This window comes from Festucalex cinctus, chromosome 14 (genome assembly GCF_051991245.1).
Source record: "Festucalex cinctus isolate MCC-2025b chromosome 14, RoL_Fcin_1.0, whole genome shotgun sequence".
Lineage (NCBI taxonomy): Eukaryota > Metazoa > Chordata > Actinopteri > Syngnathiformes > Syngnathidae > Festucalex > Festucalex cinctus.
This window is the reverse complement of record NC_135424.1, coordinates 24,111,661-24,123,953: the sequence shown is the minus strand read 5'-3', so window position 1 is coordinate 24,123,953 and position 12,293 is coordinate 24,111,661. Positions and strand designations below refer to the sequence as shown.

Genomic DNA, 12,293 nt, shown 5'->3' with positions numbered 1-12,293 from the left:
AGACCCTTCCAACGGTATATGGCTCGTCACTGTACGACCTTCCGTTCCCGAGACACAGTTGGAGGGTGGTGGGGGGGGGGGGAGGTCCGGGGGGTCGGGGGTTGTTGTGGTTGGGGTGTACAATTTAGACATTTGGAAAAGTGGGAAAAGTTCATTTCTTCTACAATGGCTCCTCCAAGAGCATTTTTAAGTCATTACACGTTGCCTCATTTTTATTTATTTTTTTGGAACGTTAGTGGAAATCCGAAGGAGAATTTTTGGACGTTTTTGGTTCCCCAGCTGTAACTAAGGACGTTCACGTCCAGTAAAAGGACGTCCATTAGTGTGTATTGCGTCAAAACGGTTACAGATCCAAAAGAACACCTCCCAATTTTCTCATCAATGGCAAAACTCTAACCCTAATCCTTACACTAACCCCAACCATAACCCAAATCAAACCTAAATTCTAAAACCAAGTCTTGACCTTCAAAAAGAGGTCTTGAGAAGTGAGGACCGGCCAAAATTTCCCCACTTCACAAAAATGTCCTCATTCTGTTGGATAAAGATGGATTTTGGTCCTCACAATGTAGTATGTACAAGAACACCCCCCCACACACACACTTCAGGGTGCTGAGACAGCAGACCTGAGAGTTGCCTTCACAAACATTTCTATTCAAATCTGCACCATCTCTCGCTATGTCTAGGATGTTCTAGTCTGAAGTACTCCGTCCAGAATGTCTCTTTCTCTTCTAGTTCACATTCTTCCTGCGAGGCATCACCACTAATAACATTAAACATAACATCCTCAATTTCAATCTGACACTTTAGATATTTCTGAAGCAACTTTGAATTTATCAGGGCTTGAGATCGGCCTATGGTTTGCACTCTATTGTGTTTCCATCTGGCTGCGTTAGAAGCACGGCTTTTAGACCTGCTCCATATGAAAGTAAAGTAAGATGACTTCTGTTGAGAATGTGCGCTATAGAAATACAATTCCTTTAACTTGAAACTCAAATATCAAGTGATCCGATTTTTCCACTATCTATAGCTTTGGTGCAATTTGAAAATCAGTGACACATGGCCACCAAAACCAGCCTTTGTAGTTTGAAACTCCAGGTGCACTGAATGTGTGTGTGGATAATCCAGGGTGTGTACAAATGTAAACCATCTACGACTATCCTTGTATGGTAGGAAGTGGATTTGTGGGATCAACATGCAAATCCCCCATGGTGTGTGATCTGAGGTGCTTGGGTCAAATGTACGTATGTACATCCAAACAGTGCGTATTCACAGTGACGACTTGGGTTTGTCAAGAGGATAATGTGCCTTAATCACTTCAAAGACATCAGACGCATTCAGACAGCCCATTCACAAAGTTGGGGAGGAAAAGTTTGAGCTGTTTTCCTTACTGGGACTCACAGGCAGTGTGTGCATTTGCATTTTATGTGTCAAGCACGCGTGTGTCGTCAACTGCCCTCCGGCTAATGGATTAACAGTCTTCCAGCAGGCTCTAGCATGCTTCTTATGTCCAACAAATGAGTCTTGATTGTTCTGTCCATCTCACTTTCTTCATCCTTCCAGATCATAGAAATGCTTTGTGTCTATTCCATAATACTAGATTAAAAGTACAACCATTTTTATCTGTCGTGGATTCGCACACTGCATGGATGTTCATGAATTTGTTTCTTCTCTTTTTACTCAATCACAAAAGTTGTCATGGAGCCTACTGTTTTGTGGATTTGGTTTTTATTAGATTTTAGTATTGCCATGTTTTCATCATGTTCCTTTTTGTCCATGTCTGTCTCAGGTTATTGTCTACCTGTGCTGGTCAACTCTTTGACCGCCAAAAACATTTAATAACGTTTAGCAAAATCACGATACATGTCGCCATAAATGTTAAGTGACGTCAACTACTTTTTTTTTTGAATATATCAGTGGTCAGTGCAACGTCCAAGTGCATCGCAACCGGGTCAATGAGTTGTGAAATCAAAAACACCCACTAACTATGGCCAGCAGATGGCAGTGGTCGCTGCTCGGGCCCTAACTAGAGCTGCGAATTACAATGGAACATGACGCAATCTGATGAAATAGAACGTTTGCAAGGCTGACGTGAATCATCAAACCAAATTTTATGGAGAATCACTCAAAAAAAAAACATTAGTATCAAATGTATCTTTTCTTTTAAATTTTCACTCAATGTCACTCAAATGACCTATTGTCAAATGGTGATTACTAAAGAACGGAATAAGGTAGAAACATACTTTTTTTTCTAATGAAAGAATGGAATGCGATCTTTCATGTGGTACCCATGTTGTTTATGTAGCAAAAGAACACAATATTCTGTTTGCTTCGAAAAATGAGTTCAAATGCTCGAAATCCGCTGGCATTTTGGGTTGTCTTTTAATAACGTGTGGCAGTAAAAGAGTTAAGCAGGTCCCCGTGTTTACCAATCAGCTTGTGTCGTGACCAGGTGCTTATCGTTGTCTCATCAGTTGCTTGTATTTACTTTTCCTGGTTTCTTTCTGTCCTTGTTTTAATGACTGGACACCTAAATTTAGTTAAATGCAGCTTCTGATGAAATTAAATCCTTCTGTGGCTCTGTAAATATTAGCCAGTTGATCAGTCAACCAACTAGGCTAAATATTAAAAGTCCTGACAAGTCCACTTTGACAATTTTATCGCTGTCCTGCGAGCATGGCTGCATAAATAAATGCACCCGGCAAAGCTCTTGCAAAGAGGGCATTTAACATGAGTAAAAAAAATAAAATAAAATAAATAAATAAATAAAAATAAAAATAAAAATCATATGAACCCTTTAAGTAAATCCGGTCAAGATCAGGAGTGTTAATGAATTGTTAAGATTTTATTTTGATGATTGTTCTACCTTAATTTTTATTTTATTTATTTATTTATTTATTTATTTTTGCCTCACGTTAAACCGGTGGTCTACAAACTATGGCCTAGCAGTCATTTGCGGCCCATCATCTAATTGTCTGTAACCCGCGGTTACAGAGTGTCATAAAATAAGTAACCTACCACTACAACTAATAAATTGGTTTAGATTTTTTTTCTAGATTTGCAAAAATAGAAATATATTATTTACAACCAAAATAATGACAATAACATGGTGAGTAAAAATAATTCAATTGTAAAAGCAAAAAGGTCTGATTCATGAACATTAAACATTCTCGAGAAACGATTTTATAAATGGTCTCAGTTACCTCTTGTGGTTCTGACTGTGAAGGTAAGATTGGTCGCTGTTCATTGCAGGGGTGGATATTGTCAAGTGGGATGCAGGGCAGAGGCCACTCCAGAATCCTAAACTACTTGCCTTATTACAGTGCTTCTCAATTATTTTCAGTCATGCCCCCCCTAGTAAGAAGTAAACATCTCTCTCCCCCGCGACTATAAATAGAATCATTTGTCTATAAAATTGTAAGCACATCTCTGCATAACACTGTATCCGTATTAATGTATGAGGATAAAAAAAAAAGAAAGAAATATGGACCAACTTACAACAAAGAATAGCTTTATTAACTGTAACAGAAAAGATTTAAAGTGCATCTGAAATTCAAAAATAAAATTAAATCCTTAATTAAACTATAAACATTTTTTGGTTGACCATGTAAAACCATATGCTACGGAAAAATACAATTACATAAAATCAATACATAATAATGCATTCAAACTGATCAACATTAACTCAGGAACACAATATAAAAACAACTTTAACCTGCAAAACAAAAATATAAAATAATTTGTGCTGATTTTTTTTTTTTTGCTGTGTGGAAAGCGCGCATGCTCAGTGCAAACAAAACCCCTACACCACTGAGCGAATGCTCCCTGTGCACGCTAACGATAATGAGAGCGCCACTGCCCCCTAATGTAGTGGAGGTGCAATTGCACTTTATTATAGGACAGTAAAAAAATATCAAAATAAAAAAAATTAAAAAGCATGTTCCCAGAGGTCTAACGTGCCTCCCTTGATGGAGCCTCGTGCCCCCCTGGGGGCCTGCCCCACTATTTGAGAAGCACTGCCTTATTAGCAAGGCTTAGCAGCATTCAGGTTTCGTTGATTATGGCGGCACCATATGGACAACAGCGGTATTGTTTTGCCTTGAATGTAGACCGCATTTCCCAGATGGACCAGCGTCGTGAAATTCTCATCTCATGGTAGTCTGGAGTTGGATTGAAATACATTTCTGTTTACAGTGGCTGTGTGAAGGATGTACAGTATAGCGATGAGGTAATTAATCTATTTTATATTTTTTTTCTTTATACAGTACTGTAACGTTTTTCAAGTAACAGCAAACGGTTGGTTTTTACTTTTATCCAGTTGGCTCATTTTTGTTGCAATTTTTTTGTCTCTCCAGACAAAAAACAAAAAAACAAAAACAAAAAAGACAAATAAATAAAAATCTTCATTTCTTGGGTTGTTTTCAGCTTGTTCATGACAACAGTCGCTTTGGAACAATTGGATATGCCGTAAAGCAGTCTGCACATTTGTAATTCTTTTGTGTGTGTGTGTGTGTGTGTGTGGGTGGGTGTTTGCCTTTGTGTATTATGGGGACCTGAATACACACAACACTGCGAGGACATTTTGAATTATGAGGACACAGCCCATGTCCTCATAATTCATTCAATGCAGAAGTGCTTCTAGGGCTGTAGAGAGCTAAAATCCGAAGTTTTAGCCAAAGTCCCCATAAACCACAATTACGTGAATGGTGTGTATTTTTGTGTATCTGATGATGCCCCCTGTAGGCAGGTCCTTGCAATGCACCACCTAATGAATTATTCACACCAGTGTATATTTCACAGCATTTGATTGGCTGACTGTCACCTGTCCCCACAATTACGCACATGTCCCCATAATTACGTTTTTTGTCAAATGCTGTGTATTGCAAGTGTTTGTCAGTAGATGCAGTGCCTTATTTTTTTGCAGCTACCAATTACTAAATAAATAAATTAAATAATGAAATCCCCCATGACATTTAATTATATATTTCAGTATTTAATTCTTTCAGTGGTTGTTTATTTGAACAAGAAAAAATAAACTGTACAATGGTGAACAGCTGTTTATGACATCACTTTGAACTGCTGGAGGCAGAGACATAAACTGTCAGTACCATACATTGATTCATACTTTAACATTCCACTCTTTCGTCAGAGTAACATCTTTCTGACCAAATGTTTTGAGAATGACATTGATTTTCTCAAAATCTGCAGTTCTGCATTATAATTATTATTATTATTTATTTATTTATTTTATTATTATTATTATTATTTTTTTATGAAGGCAATTTGCATGTAGCCTACTCCAGAATGTTATGGTGATAGGATGAATTGCAAAGTCCCTATTTGCCCTGAAAATGAATGTCATTTCCTAAGGTGAACTTACAAACTTTAAGTGAAGAAGGCTTCAGGGCACCCAAGAAAGACACCACCACCACCAGTGTTGCACTTGCTCAGGAATGCCAGTAGACAAGTGCATCTACACCCATAGTGAGGCAGAAAGACTTTCGGCGGATGGCCTGGTGTGACCGGTGAAAAAGGGACTCCATAAATGCAGAACAAAATAAGGAAAATACAATCTATTTATTACCCTGCCTACTGCCCAAAGCCAGCTGAGATAGGCGCCAGCACCCCCCACGACCCTTGTGAGGAATAAGCGGTCAAGAAAATGGATGGATGGAATCTATTTATTATAGGGGGTGGAATTCACTGACCAAAAAAAAACAAAAAACAAAACAAAAAACAGAAAAAATAACCAACAGAAATTGTTTAAAAACAGACTACGAACTATGAGCAAAAGGATATTACCAAAACATCCTCCGACAGCAACTGTGTGACAGCAGCAATGTTATTTTATTTACTAAAGCAAAACATTTCCATTAATGAAATTAAAAAACAGCAACAAAAAAACTTTTGTAAAAACAAAAACTATAACCACATTTTATGATTACAAATTAACTATAATTATTGCAAAATATTGTTTTCGTCTGTGGTAATTAATTAAATTTAAGAGCCTTTGGGTTAATTTTAAATGTGATTATTTAAAAAAAAAAAAAAAAAAGACATTTCAGATCATACAACAATAGCCATTCTCATCAACAATGTTCATAATCCAACTACTGAATCAATTTGTTGAAAATGTGATTTATTATATTGCTCGGAGTAAGGAAGTGACGTCATTTAGCAGCTCTGAGGAGAGAACCGCCCCCTGACTTCACAAGGCGTCCTAGTCATCAACGCAGGTGGCGTGCAGCTGTGCAAACAAGGTAGGATTTGAAGCTAATTAGTTGATATTTTTCCTACAGAAACTCATCTTGGAAACGTTTTTTGTTTTGTTTTGTTTTGTTTAAATGTTGGTCGCTTGTGTAAACTGCTCCCTCTTGCAATTTCGGCACAAATGAATTCTAATGCAAGTTCAGTGTAAGTGCGAGCTAAGCTTCCGTTAGCATACCTTACAACCTGTTGTAAATGATGAATGCAGCTAATTATTTAGAATTGCTACGCTTTTGTTAGCGACAGTTAGCAAAGCAGAGCTAACCTTCTGTTGACTAAAATACATGCTAATTGAAATTGTAAACAGAAAGACGTGACAGGCTGGTTTGGTAGATGAATGTGTAGTTATACTAAGGAAAGTACTGGTAAAAATTTTATGTCGTGTATTGCGGAGTAATGAAGTTAATTAGTATGTGTCATCTGTCATTAATTTAATGTACTTTTGTTTGTTCTAAATAATGGCTTAGTATTACCAGTACAGTATAAATTCAGTAATCACTTATAACTTGTTACATTTCTGCATTTGTGTTTATTGTTCACTTAAATTTTTTTTTAAACAGGAATATTTCATTAACTCTTTGACTGCCAGCCATTTTCGGAAAAGGTAACCCCATACTGCCAGCTGATTTACAGAATTTTACCAATCTTTCAAGCTCCACAGAAAATGTTGTGTTAGGACTATGGAAACGCGGATACTACCAAATGAAAGATTGAAGTCTCATCTTTCATCTAAAAAAAAAAAGTTTGTTTCTACCTTATTCGGATCTTCAGTAATCAACAATAGAAAACAGCTTCGTTTCACCCAAATCCTCTATTTTCTTCCAAAATACGGAGAAATCAAGCTTTTTGTGAAACGATGTTATTTCATGCACTCTAGTGAATTTGGCACTTTTTTTTTTTTTTGCATGAGGGATTCTACAAACACCTAAACTTCTATAAAACACTACCCCAACAATAAAAAAATGTTTTTTGATTGCAAAATAACAGTTTATTTACATGCAACAGTAGCAATCCGAACAAACAATTTGGAAAACTCTTTGCAAACTATTTACACGTGCGCAACAGTTTTTGTCAGTCTGCTTCTGCATGGACTGATTTGCGTAGAGGTTGGTATGATGAACGATGTGCTGGAGAAGTTCATCTGTGATGAAGAGCTCCAGGATGTCAGCTGGCAGGTGGGAATTCAGCTCTGCAGCATCCCTTGGTCCTGGTTTTACAGCAAAGGGGAAGATGGTTGGCTGCCAGCCTAATTCATCAACTTCAAGCCAGCCAGAATCTTTGGGCTCTGCAAATATACATTTCAATATCATATTATATTAGAGCACTGTGATGCAATGTGTGTGTGTGTGTGTGTGCATGTTTACCTTTTTTTCTTCGATGTATTGGTTGATGCACATTCTGTAAATTATAGAAGACGTTTACCATCAAATATTTTATTAGAGCTGTGGAGAATCTTTTTTTTTTTTTTCTTTTTACCTTTGTTCTGCTCACTGTGAGAAGGGTCACTTTGGGCCCTATGAGGGGGAGCTTGTTGCGGTGTATTGAAACGTTTTTGTTTTTTTACCTTTCTTTGTCGTAGAACCAGCGGTCGGACGTTGCTGTGAGCACGATCTATAAAATATACATTCACGTTTGTATAGGTAATAGATGTTTTAGTGTATATCAGCACATTTACACACGCTGCTAGCAGATCGCCCGAAAAGTTAGTAAAGTAATCTTACTAGCAATCTCTTAGCATGTTAGCGCTTACCTTCACGTTCTTTGGAGGACGAAAGACTGTCCAAGACTGTCTTGCATCGGACCCGTAGTAGTCGTCATCGTCCGATGAAACGTCATCTGTGCAGACGTGCACCACTTTTCTCCGGTGTCAGCATCGCTAGCCGGTGGGGCCTTAGGACGTTATTAGCATCGCTAGCCGGTGGGGCCTTAGGACGTGGTCGAAACGGCCGTGTCACCGCTTCAACTATGACTTAACTCCGTCATCACTGTGCTCTTGAGCACTGGTCGATGCTTTTGAGCTTTGAAAATAAGGATCAAGCGTGAGATGATTGCCATCTGTAGCCTTTTTGACTCCCTTAGCCAAGTTAGCCATTCTCTCCCCCTCAACACTCTAGCTCCGCCTCTCTTCTTCTACTGTTGTCTCCTACCCGATCTTGTCCAAAAGACTCATCACAGCCATCTAGTGGCCAGGAATACTCATTATAGTAACCCGATCGGCTTGATGCTTGGAGCACAGCTGCCCAAGGCTTTCCTCCACCCGTTTCCATAAAAAAACATAGTAGACGTCAATTAACGTCTATGGCGGCCAATTCTAGGTTTATACTGAACGTCTTTAAACGTTTATGGCGGTCAAAGAGTTAAAGTCTGTGAGTGTTCATTACAGTTAATTTATGCAAATGTTTAGCAGAGATGTACTTTATTTTCTTTGGCACATTTACTATACACTGTACAGTAGGGCTGCTCGATTATGGAATAATCACAAACTATTGAAAATGATTATTTTTTTTATTCAAAACAAGATGTTTAAAAATTTGAAAATATTAAGACAAATACAATTATTTTAAACACTATAATTATGTAAGTTCCTTTTGCACCAAACAGAATTTATAGTATATATTATTTATGTTAGCAAACATTTGAAGTTGGGATACACCGTGTGCAGTATGGCTTGTGGGGTGCAAGCTAGTTTTGACAGCTGAGGTTATCGCCAACCTCATGTTATCATATCGTGATATCTTATTACATAGATATTGTCATAGATGTGACATACTAGTAATACTGGTCGCACATTCATTTTTTTTTTTTTTTTTTTTTTTTTTTTTTTTAAGAGCTCAGAATTGTTCATTCGGTAGTCTTACCGATTCAACGTCTTGTCATCATTGCTCTTTTCTTTTTTTTTTTCTTTTTTTTTTCTTTTTCTTTTTTTTTTTTTGTGTGTGTGTATGTGTGCGTGCGTTTGCGTGCGTGCGTGCGTTTGCGTGTGTGCGTTTGCGTGCGTTTGCGTGCGTGCGTGTGCGTGCGTGCAAATACTTATAAATTTATACTCATTCATTCACCTAAAACCTTATAAATATCCCATTACCCTTCGCCTTAACCAGGTACTTCAGAATCTTGCCAGAGTCGTGAGATTTAAATGGTCAGGAGACCAGAGAAAAGGTCAGAAAAAAAAAGAAATAAAGAGAAAAGAAAGGTAAATCAAAGTGACATCCAGCACCGACCAAACACTTCCTGCCTTCCCCATGATTACAAAATCAAAGTCTTACGCCAACCCCGGAAGCCTCTAAATTCCAGCAAATTTAGCGAGATCTCAAGAGCCCAGAGGAAAAACTAAAGAGAGGAAGGAGGGAAGGATCGATAAGGCAGAGTGAGATCAATAGAAGCCAGTACATCCAATCCATCAAAGTGAAGTCCAGCACCAACAAGACCCCTCCTGCGTGGTTACAAAACCGGAGTCTTATGCCAACCCCAGAAACCTCAAACTTCCAATAAATTGAGATCTCAAGTGACCAGAGGAAAAACTAAAGAGAGGAAGGAGGGAAGGATAGATAAAGCAAAGTGAGATCCACAGACACCAGCACCCACTGATTCAAGGGGCTGTGGGAGGGAGAGGCAACTTCTGTTTGAGTTTCAGTAGATGCTGGTGCGATGGATCTGGCATGCATAAGGACCACCACCAAAGAAAGAAGCCGTCAACCGCGGTCCAGCAAAGCGAGCACCCCCCCCCCCCCCCCCCCCCGGAATCCCCAGGCCGCGGCAGCACCAAGGCCACCCCCAAGCCACCCGAGCGGACACCGGTCGGCGAGCCGACCCAGACACCCGGAACACCCCCGCCCCAGCCCCGGCCCACACCCCCGAGCCCAAGGCCGCAGAACGAGGCCCAGCGGGCCCCCACAGCGCCCCACCGGTCCCCAGCCCCCATCCCCCCACGACCCCCCCGCACCCCACCCAAACCCGCCATCCACCACGACCCAGGCCCCACCACCCCCGACCCCCAAACCCCCGAACACACCCCGACCCCCAGCACCCAACCCCCCACCCACCCATACCTCCACCCCCCCCCCCAAACAAGCCGCCCCCCCCCCGACGGCCGCCACCCCCCCCCCGCGAACCCGGCCCCCCGCGAGAACCCCCCACCCCCCCCGGAAACCGGCACCGGGCAGCAGCGCAGAGAGGGAAGATGTGCCCACCCCACCTCCAGCCGCGCGAGATTTGCACAGCGGCGGGAGGGGGGAAGCAGAGGAGGAAGCACCAGGGGAGAAGGCGGAACACCAGAACACCGAGCCCGGTGGGGAGAGGCCCCGGTCGTCACGCCAGAGTACAAGTGACACCTAACCCTGTTACTGAGTCCGCCAGCTCGCCGACTGGCGAGCTCTACCCTACACCGTGAATGTGGCCCCACCCAGTGTATATATGGTCGCACATTCATGATTACATGGAATTATATTATAACAGTCTTAGTAAGAATTTAATTGTATTCGTATTTGTCTATTCATCTGCTCCAGATTTCCACTGAAGCACAACCAGATGAAGAAACAGCTGTCACAGACTACGCCAGGGTTAACCAGGTGACTAGATTTCTTTTTGAATGTTGTTGAATTTATTTTTCCAGAAGCAAGAAGTTAGTAGGAGAGGGTGGAGATAATAAGGTTGCGCAATATATGGCGAAAAGAAAAAAAAACAAAAAACGTATCGCACGAATGGCTCATGCAATAAGTGTATTGCAAAGACGTGCAACAAATTAATATTGGATTGCATACTTTAGTCTAGGGCTCAGCGATTATGGCCAAAAAAAATAAAAAATAAAGTCTTGTAAACCAACCATCCAGCATTCTGCTACCACTTGTGCAAAATTACAACGCACAATAACATCTGGATGTCACAAAACATAAGAACAACAGCTTTTAACTCTTTGACCGCCATAAACGTTTAAAAACGTTCAGTATAATCCTAGGATTGGCCGCCATAGACGTTAATTAACGTCTACTATAGGCGCTTTCACACCGCAGGAACTTATTCAGGAACTTCCCTATGTTCCGGGGGAGTTTGTCCAAAGTTTGCGTTCACACACAAAAGTAGTTCCGGGTCTGGGGGGGTGGAAACGGTACTACCTAAGTACCTAGACAAGAGGAGGGTATTTCGGTGTACCCTGAACTACACAAGTGGGGGCGTGTTGTGAAGTGTGTCATGATTGGTTGACTGGACGAGGAGGTGTGTTTTGGATAGGTGAGTTTTTCGCGGTAAAGCCGCCATTTCTTTTTTACTTTTCACTGCTGAGAGCGCGACGATTTTTCCCCCCAAACGTTTTGGAAATGGAAGGATTTAAAAAAACCGATAGGTGGACGGACGAAGAAGTGCAGGCTCTCCTGAGCATTTACGGGGACGAGGAGACCCAACGACAATTTGAAAGTGCCACAAGAAACGATAAAGTCTATCAATTGATAACCGCGAAGCTAGAAGAGCTTAGCATTTTCCACACACAAAGGCAGGTAAGGGAAAAACTCAAGAAACTCAAACAGGACTATAAAAAACTCAAGGACCACAACAGCCGAAGCGGAAATGACCGCAAAATTAATAAATGGTACGAAAGACTGGACGTCATTCTCGGCCACCGGATGGGGTGTACAACCGGTAAAACAAAGGACTCTGCAATTGCAATGCTGGAAGTTATGTGCGAGGACACGGCAGTGGGCGAGGATTCCTCAACAACAGACACGCTAACACACCAAGGTAAGACAGAATTGCCTCATGAACATTTGTATTTATATATTCGTTTAGGTCGCTGCGCGGTCTTAACGTGGCTTTTACACCGCGCTAGCACTAAGTTGTTAGCGTAGCATGGCTTAAGCTTGGCAAAGGCACGCATCCAGCTCCGAACCTATGTAATGTTGTGAAATCATTCCTAAATCAATTAACCTAGTAAATGAAGAGTATTGTAGGCAGCTAATGCCGAAATAGCCTTGCTTCCAGTGATGACGAAATTGGAAAGCTTTGTGCAAAGGACGTGTGGAAACCAGGCATGATATGCACGG

General features: G+C 40.8%; 1 protein-coding gene and 2 long non-coding RNA genes across 4 annotated transcripts in view; 1 reads left to right on the top strand and 2 right to left on the bottom strand.

Annotated features, from left to right (window-relative positions):
- Positions 1–3,478: 3,478 nt before the first annotated feature.
- The window catches only part of fbxw4 (F-box and WD repeat domain containing 4), a 195,029-nt gene continuing 186,214 nt past the window's right edge, over positions 3,479–12,293 (bottom strand). The window contains exon 9 of the mRNA XM_077496260.1: positions 3,479–4,157. Within this exon, the coding sequence (XP_077352386.1) occupies positions 4,143–4,157 (15 nt within the window). The 3' untranslated portion in view covers positions 3,479–4,142. The remainder of the gene's footprint in view (positions 4,158–12,293) is intronic.
- LOC144001715 (uncharacterized) lies at positions 5,661–9,019 on the bottom strand. 2 transcript variants are annotated; one of them, XR_013278564.1, is made up of 4 exons: positions 8,015–9,019; positions 7,741–7,875; positions 7,629–7,662; positions 5,661–7,549 (listed from the first exon to the last, which is right to left on the bottom strand). It is a non-coding gene; the product is annotated as an uncharacterized LOC144001715 (long non-coding RNA). The 2 variants fall into 2 exon arrangements; XR_013278563.1 differs by having other exon boundaries at positions 7,629–7,875.
- LOC144001718 (uncharacterized) lies at positions 6,226–11,348 on the top strand. The gene is made up of 3 exons (XR_013278567.1): positions 6,226–6,411; positions 6,825–6,868; positions 10,767–11,348. It is a non-coding gene; the product is annotated as an uncharacterized LOC144001718 (long non-coding RNA).